At 37.4% G+C, this 8,977-nt stretch overlaps 2 protein-coding genes across 2 annotated transcripts; both read right to left on the bottom strand.

Moving 5' to 3' along the window:
- Positions 1-2,413: 2,413 nt before the first annotated feature.
- LOC110739629 lies at positions 2,414-4,479 on the bottom strand. The gene is made up of 4 exons (XM_021920079.1): positions 4,260-4,479; positions 3,569-4,188; positions 3,398-3,475; positions 2,414-3,139 (listed from the first exon to the last, which is right to left on the bottom strand). Exons 1-4 carry the CDS (start codon positions 4,477-4,479, stop codon positions 2,414-2,416), a joined length of 1,644 nt encoding a protein of 547 aa, XP_021775771.1.
- Positions 4,480-4,724: 245 nt separating this feature from the next.
- LOC110739628 lies at positions 4,725-5,270 on the bottom strand. Its single transcript, XM_021920078.1, has 2 exons — positions 4,916-5,270; positions 4,725-4,852 (listed from the first exon to the last, which is right to left on the bottom strand). The coding sequence occupies exons 1-2, from the start codon at positions 5,268-5,270 to the stop codon at positions 4,725-4,727; spliced, it is 483 nt and encodes a 160-aa protein (XP_021775770.1).
- Between the last annotated feature and the right edge of the window lie 3,707 nt (positions 5,271-8,977).

Here is an 8,977-nt window from a genome sequence, read left to right as displayed (position 1 = left end):
CTACCCACGACCTCCTCCCTAACGCCCCACTCTTCCCCTGCACTCACCATCAACTCCAACCCGTAACATCACCAAACCCCAGAACCACCTCACTCCGCAAACACTAAGAATGGAACCACCGACCACCTCTGCTCCATCATTGCTACATCCCACATCAGCCATGCAACCCCAATTGTAGCATTGTATCAACACCAATTCTCACCCCTTTACAGTAACATCACACAATAACACCTTCATCCACCAGGCCAAGACCACCAATCCAACAATTCACTGCCTCTTCCAGTGATTCACCATCAAAATTACCTCAAATCGACACCAACAGTAGAAAATTGCACCACCTAACAACCACCAAGTGCAATCTCACCTCACTGCCACCAATTGCCACTATATTCCCTCCAATTCAGCGTTTTTCACGCTCAAATTCACAAGGCCAATTGATGTTGGGGAAGACCATGGCCAAGGATTGAACTTCATTGGAGATTAAAAATATGAACGTGGGGGAAATATAGGGGTGTTGAATTCCGCAATCTTAGCAGAATTTCTTCGGTTTTCTCAAAATACTAGCAAAAGTTTAGAGAGAATTTAGAGAGAGAAATTTTGGGAAAAGAATTTTTATTATTGATGGCATGATAATATTACAACTCTAGGATTATTCATAGCAAAGTATACAAACTTACAGGAATAAGAATTAGCTATAAAATACACCAGAATTCTGAGCTGGCATTCTATTATAACATAATGATGAGTTGTACAAGTGCTTGTAACAAACTATAGAAGAATCTAGAACTATCTAGGAGCTTCCAGAATACTTGAGAGAAGTAATGCAGATAATCCTTCAGCTAGTTGTTCCTTAGCTTCATGATTACATGCTAATGTGAGGGCAGTAGCAACAGCAGCCTGTATATCACCAATACCCCCTCAAGCTTGGGGTGGCTGAGACATCAGTAAGACCAAGCTTGGACAATACATGTCTGGACTGAGGTTCTGACAAAGCCTTGGTAAAGACATCAGCCAATTGCTAATGTGTAGGAAGATAGTTCAACTCTAGGAGACCATCAAGCACTTTGTCCCGAGTGAAATAAACATCAATTTCTATGTGTTTGGTACGTTCATGGTGCACAGGATTCTTTGCAATGTGAATGGCAATTGGTTGTCACAATGCAAAGAAACTAGCTTAAGATTTGTAATACCAAGCTCCTCAAGTAGTCTAATAACCCAAGTAATTTCTGGAGCAGCAGAGGAAAGTGCCCTGTATTCAGCTTTAGAAGATGACTTGGATACAGTTCCTTACTTCTTGGATTTCCATGATATTAGAGAACCACCAAGAAGTACAACATAGCCCGTGATAAAACGTCTTGTGTTTAGGCAACCAGCCCAATCAGAGTCTGAGTGAAAGAAAACAAGAAGCTCTTAGTAATATACCTTGACCCAAGGTGCCTGTAACATATCTCAGGACATGATGCAATGCTTTCATGTGAGAAACTCGAGGTTGATGCATGAACTGGCTTAATGTCTGGACAGAAAAGAAGAGACCAGGTCGAGTATGAGTAAAAAAATTCAATTTTCCCGCCAAGGATCTGTAGAGTGCAGGTCCAGGGCAAAAATCGCTAACATCCGTGAGAAGCTTGAGGTTGATAGGCAGAGGTGTGGATGCAGTTCTTGAAACATCTATTTCACAAAAAGATAGTAATTCTTTGGTAAATTTCTTCTGAGTAAGAACAATTCCATCCTCAAGATGTGTAACCTCTATACCAAGAAAATAGTTGAGATTGCCAAGGTCTTTGATGCTGAAAGTTACATCCAAATGAGCTTTCAGCTTAAGAATCTCTGTTGTATCACTTCTTGTTATGATGATATCATCAACATAAACAGACACAATAATGAGATTACCATTGACTTCCTTTAAGAACAAAGAATAGTCATTTTTGGACTGTTTATACCCTTGTAGAATCAGCTCACTATGTAACTTGGAGAACCATTATCTTGAAGCTTGTTTAAGGCCATAAAGAGATTTTCTTAGCATACAAACTTTATTTTTTGGGTTAGCAATGCCCTCAGGCATTTCCATGTAAACCTCCTCATTTAATTCACCATGTAAAAAGGCATTGTTGATGTCTAGTTGGTGTAAAGGTCATTTATGAGCAGCAACAATAGAAAGGACATACCTAACTTTAAACATTTTCACAACTGGGGAAAAGGTTTCCTCGAAATCAAACCTATATTTTTCAGTGAAACCTTTGGCAACCAGTCTAGCCTTATATCTTTCCAAGGTTCCATCTGCTTTGAGCTTTAACTTGTAAATCCATTTGCAGCCTATGGCTTTCTTAGAAGCAGGAAATGAGACAACATCCCAAGTAGAGTTTCTTTCAAGTGCAGCAATCTCAGACTCCATAGCTTGAACCTAATTTGGATCTTACGAGGCCTCTAAGTAAGAAATAGGTTCAATCAACTGAGCAGCAGCAACTATGTTAGATTTTGACTTAGCAGGAAGAGAGTTGAAAGAAATCGGATTGCACCAATGACTCCTGGATGAATAACACTTGTAGTCTTTCATCCAGGAAGGTTCTTTAGAAACTCTAGTTATTTTCTTGAGAGGTGGAGCAGGATGAACCTGAGAGGTAGTCTTATTTATAGGAACAAAAACAGGTGAAGGTACAGGTGAATGTACAGAAGAAGAATCCGTATGTGAACTCTCAGGTGAAGAATAAGAAGTGTTGTGATGATGAATTTCTGTAGGAGAAGAAAAAGTGTGAGGAGACTCAGGAATGTCAATATGAGAAGTTGTGTACTTAGGTAGGAAAAGAATAGGAGAGGTAGTATTTGAGTCTTTGAAGTGAAAAGGAAGGTGATGCTCATGGAAAACAACATCCCTAATGATGTGAATCTTGTAAGTAGTAAGATCCAACACTTTGTATCCTTTTTGATGTAAAGAATATCCAATAAACACCCCTGGGGAAGCTCTAGCATCAAATTTACTCCTGTAAACTTTTGATGTAGAGTAATAGCAGAGACAACCAAAGGATCTCAGATGTTCAATACAAGCAAGAACATTATGAAGCTTTTGATAAGGTGTACTGTACTGTATGCTCTTGACTGGCATTTTATTGACCAAGTCTGCTGCACAAAGGATGATTTCACCCTAAAATCAGGAAGATTAGATTGAAAACTGATGACTATGTTTGTGTTCCACAATTCCATTCTGTTGCGGAGTGTCTGCACATCTAGTTTGATGAATTATGCCATTTTTGACATACCATTGCTTCATTGGTCCTTCAGTCAATTCTTTTGAATTATCAAACCTCACACACAAGATTTTTGAGTCAAATTGTGTATAAACATAAGCAGCAAAATTCATCATAATATTGACAGCATCACTCTTAAATTAGAGCAAATGAACCCAAGTGTATCTAGTGTAATCATCAACAATAGTAAAAAATTGATTATATCCATTATATTTTCGATCTTTATAAGGACCCTATACATCAATATGAACTAATTCAAAAGGTTTACAACTCTTTATTGAACTCTTAGGAAAGGATTTCCTAGTTTGCTTAGCAGCAGGACAAACCTTGCATAATATACTGTCAGTGCAGTCCTTAATATGACAAGGTAATACATGTTTGAAGTTATGAAAAGGTAAATGGCCTAACCTAAGATGCCATAATTCTGCTATCTTAGTGGCATTTCTACTAGCTTGATTCCAACTAGTATTATTACAACTTGTATGAAAATTACTAGACAAAGAAAAATTTCCAGGACACTTCTGATCTTCCACATAGTATAAACCAACATGTAGTTTACCAAGAAGAATTGAACTCTGATAATGGCCCTGAACAAAACATGCATCATGTGTGAACAAAACTTTACACTTCATATCCTTGCATAAATTGGGAACAAATAGAAAATTGAACTTGAAAGTAAGAACATACTGTACATTTTTCAACTGTATATCACCATTTAAAGTCACAGTTCCAATATGCAGGACACTAATCTTACTGCCATCTAGAATAGTAATAGTATTGTTCATGCCATGGAGTTCTTTGAAACTAGTAAACATGTTCAAATTAGTGCAAATGTGATCTGTAGCACCACTATCAACTGACCAACCAACATTTAGAGAGGTAGTAAGACAAAATTTACCTGCTAAGTTTGCCTGAGCATCAACATCTAAATTTGAGTTTTGATTGCCTGCATATTAGAATTCTACTTGTTCAACAATTCCAGCAGGTGATTATACTGATTAATAGTGAAAACTGGACCAGAAACCTTATCTGAGTGATCTTCTTGAGCAGCATCAGTGCTTGTCTTAGTTTGTTGAGCAGCAGCTGCAACTCCTCTCCCTTTCTGCCATACATTCTTCTTGAGATCATCTGGATAGCCATGTAACTTTCCAGCAATTGTCAACTGAATGACCAGGCCTGTTGCAATGATTGCAAAAAGTTGACGCAAATCTATTGTTTCTTGCCATAACTCTGCCATTATTATTTTTTTAATTAGCCTAGCAGCTAAATCTGGACTCAGGTTGCTTGAAACCTTTGTTATGTAGTCTGTCTGAGAATCTTCTAGTTGAGGCAAAAACCATAGAAACAGAACCTCCTTGACTAGTATTATGAATATTACTGAGTTCTCTGTGCCTCTCTTCCTAGATTAGTAACCTATATGCCTGGCTCAAATGAGGCAAAGGATTCATCATCAGAATATTAACTCAAACAATAGCATAATGCTCATTGAGCTTCATCAAGAACTGCATTAGCCTCTGATCTTGTTGTAGTTTGAAAATCTTTTGAGTAAGATTGCAAGTGCAATTCATCCCATAGCATCTTCATTTTGGTGAAAAATGCATCAATTGAATCTGCATTTTGATGAGCTTTTGATAGTTGTTAAATTGAATACAACTGTGGTCCAGAAGTGTAACCATATCTATCTTCAAGATCCTTCCATATCTCAGCTGCAATATTAAAATACAAGACACTACGAGCTATCATAGCATCAAGATTGTACATAATCCATGAAATGATCATGTCATTGCACCTTTCCCATTGTTTGTAAGAGGCATATTGAAGATTAGGTTTGTTGATTATGCCAGTAACAAAACCTAGCTTATTTTTAGTTGAGAGAGAAATAGTCATGCTTCTCTTCCAGTCAGTAAAACCTTCATCCTTGAATTTGTTCGAGACAAATTGCATGGAGTTCATATCAGAAGGATGAATATAGTAAGGAGAAGAAGGAACTTGGCCAATAGGAAGAGGAATGTGATTGTGTGCTGCCATTGTTAGGTATTATAGATTGCTTTGAGCTTAAAATTTGTGAAGAATTTTTTAGACTGAGAAATCAAACTAGGTAAAGACCTCAAAATTTGATTAAAGTTCAACTAGAACTCATATTTCTATTAACAAAAACAATCAACAATTTGCAGGAGAATTATCTGTAATTATGCAAGAGATTTGCAGTTTGATTTGAGTAATACCTCAAAAATGAAATTGAGAAGTTTTCTAGACTGAAAATAACAAAGAAGATCTGCGGAACGAAGCTTGAACAATCATCAAAATCGAGATAATTTTGCTCTGATACCATGCTAAATTTTGCAATCTTAGCAGAATTTCTTCTATTTTCTCAAAATACTAGCAGAAGTTTAGAGAGAATTTATAGAGAGAAATTTTAGGAAAAGAATTTTTATTATTGATTGTATGATAATATTACAGCTCTAGGACTCTTTATAGCAAAGTATACAAACTTACAAGATTAAGAATTAGCTATAAAATACACCAAAAACAGAATTCTAAGATGGCAATGCTAAGTTGTACAAGTGCTCTAGAACTATCTAGGAGCTTCCAGAATACTTGAGAGAAGTAATGCAGATAATCCTTCACCGAGTTGCTCCTTGGCCTCATGATTACATGCTAATGTAAAGGTAGTAGTAGTAGCAGCAGCAGCAACTTGTATATCACCAATAAGGGGGGTAGGGTCGCCAACAGGGGAGCAAGCTAGGGGCTATTGCAGGGGAGGGGTGGTTTTTTTTTTGTGTGTAAAAAAGAATATTAAAATAATTTTTTTTAGTTATATATTGTATGTTGTTTTAATTGTTAAAAAGTAAAAATACTTAACTATAGATAAAAAATTAATAAAAAAAACATCATTAATTTCATGAGTAACTTATATGGATTGCATAAGAATACCAAGGATAGTTTTTTTCACAATTCGCCAAAGAGAAAAATAAAAATATAGTGTTACTAAAGAGAATATCCCAGTGTCGCAAACTGAAAAATTTACCCAAACCCGATTATGATCCGACCTATTGAAACCCGAGAAAATGGTTACCGAACCCGACATGACAAGACTTGAAACGACCTAAACCCGAGTAAATCTGAGTTTTTGAGACCCGAGCCAAAACATGACCCAACTTGGAGATGACTTGAATATAACCCGTAATTTATTGACCTGAACCGAACCAAGATTGACCCAAACTTTTTTTAACCCGTCGAAACCCGAATTTAACCCAACCTATTACTAACCCGACCTGAATCAACTTACTTATTATAGACTTGACCCAAATTTAACCGACCTGTTCCTGACCCATCTCGAACTCAACCTGACTTGTTATTAACCTAACCCGGATTCAAATCACCTCAAATTCATATAATCGTAACTGAACCTAATACATTTATCCGAATTAATATGATCGTAATTGAACCTAATTTATCTTATCAAAACTTATGTGACTTATTAACTTAAATCTGAACTAATATGTTATTATTTTATTAGAATAGGGCATGAATTTATCTTTGACTTCTTTAGACTAAACTAATTTAAAAATCCGAATTTACATGAATTTAATTGTACTTATTTTATATGACATGGGATATAGGGGCTGCTGTTTCACATGGCAGAGGGGGAGTGAGGAGTCTTCTTAGAGAACGATTAGATCGATTTTTAGCTAATGTCAGTTGGTCTAATCTTTTTCCTAACTCGGATGTGTTACATTTAGCTCGTTATCGCTCCGATCATACTCCATTATTGTTGAAGTCCGATTATTCTGTAGAGAGCCAAAGAAGTAGCAGAATATTCAAATTTGAGTCTCTTTGGTTATCTAAAGAAGAATGTGGGAATGTAGTTACAAATGCATGGACTTCAAATGCGGCTGATTTTGTTCCTGGAAAAATTGAATCTTGTGCTATGGCTTTATCTGAGTGGGCAGCCACTACTTTTGGAAGTGTGAAGAAAAAGATTAGTGATGCTGAGAAAGAATTGAAGCAATAACAAAATCAGCTTCCTGATGCATATGTATTAGCAAGGTGTAAAGCACTTAGTGAGGAGCTTGACGAGTTACACATGTTGGAAGAGTCGTATTGGCATACTCGGGCTAAGGCAAATGAACTTTGTGACGGGGACAAAAATGCCAAATATTTCCACCACAGAGCAAGTCAACGAAAAAAGAAATTTTTTATTAAGGGTGTTAGGGTTGGTGAGTGCACAGCGGAAGCGAAGATGTGTTTGATTGAGAAGTGTAAATTGAATTGATAATTAGCAAGATAATTAATATAAATGAAAACACGATTTTGTGTAACAACGAGCACTTTCATTCCACTATTTAAAAGTAGGAGAGTACAAGAACCCTTAAGAGGGTGAGTATTACAAGAGAATTCTCACTATAAGAAGTACTCATAAAGGAGTATTACGATAGTAGTGGAATATTACAAGGAGGAGGCTTGTGTTTGGTATGGCTTCTTGTGTTGTGTTTTTGTGTTGTGTTCTTGTTGTATTGTTTGAATGCCCTTGACCAATATTTATAGGTGATGATGGAGGTTTCTAGATTCCTATGGAAATTTCCCCATAATTATGCCTCTTATTCCAGTGGCTTCCACTTTTAATTATTCTCTAGAATATTCTAGGGAATATTAAGATTGTAGATAACTCTAGAAAAATCAAGTGCAATCTTCTCTTGATTTTTCAGAAAGCTTCTAGATTATACTCCATCTATATATATAATGGGCTTATAAAATTTGGGTCATACCCAACAAAGGGCTTGCATGATGATCAGGGAGTACGGTGTACGGACAAGGAGGAAGTTAAAGACATTGTGTCCGACTTTTTTTCTCATTTGTTCGCTTCAGAGGGCCCTGTTGATTTTGATGATGCCTTGATCGGGATGGAAAGAGTTGTATCGATGGAAATGAATAATGTTCTTGATTGTGAGCCAACGGCAGAGGAGGTGAAATTTGCGCTTTTTCAAATGCATCCAAATGCTAGCTGATTTGCCAAACTCTTCTTTTGCTGATCGCTTTTTGTGGGTTGCGAACAGACTTAACAAAAATGAACTAAGCCTGTTCTGTACTCTTTGCTGGGCAGCTTGGTTTTGTAGGAACATGAGGGTGCACCAAGAACCTGTGGCTGATCCTTCCGTTGTGGCCACCAACTTCACAAAATCGCTCCAAGATTATGCTGAGTATGCCGCTAGAGTTTTTAGGCCTGCTGGAATTACAGGTAATGCTGCCCCTGGGAACTGGCGCCTATCTGCTGCTGGGTTTATTAAAATCAACTCGGATGCTCACTTAGGGGCTGGTGGTATGGTGGGACCTGGTGCTGTGTTAAGGGATGATGCGGGTAGCATTATTACTGCTGCTGTCAGGTGTGTGAAAGCGAGATGGGGTGTGGAGCAGGCTGAAGTGGCGGCAGCGAGGCTAGGTGTGTTGCTTGCATGTCAGTTGGGGCATACGAAGGTCGAGCTTGAATGTGACGCCTCTAATGCGGTGCGTACCATCAACAATGAAGATGTGGGATACTCTACTCTTATGCTATTCTACGAGGATATCAAGAGTGTGAAAACTTCTTTTTCTTCTTTTAAGTGTAGTCATGTGCGTAGGTCGGGTAATACTTTAGCACACTTAGTTGCTCGGTTTTGTACAAATGATACTACATGTGTATGGTTTGATAATTTCCCCCAAAGTTGTGTTACTTTGGCGGAAATTGATATGATTTA

The sequence above is a fragment of the Chenopodium quinoa genome, unplaced genomic scaffold, assembly GCF_001683475.1.
Source record: "Chenopodium quinoa cultivar QQ74 unplaced genomic scaffold, ASM168347v1, whole genome shotgun sequence".
Lineage (NCBI taxonomy): Eukaryota > Viridiplantae > Streptophyta > Magnoliopsida > Caryophyllales > Amaranthaceae > Chenopodium > Chenopodium quinoa.
This window is presented reverse-complemented; position numbering and strand designations above follow the sequence as displayed.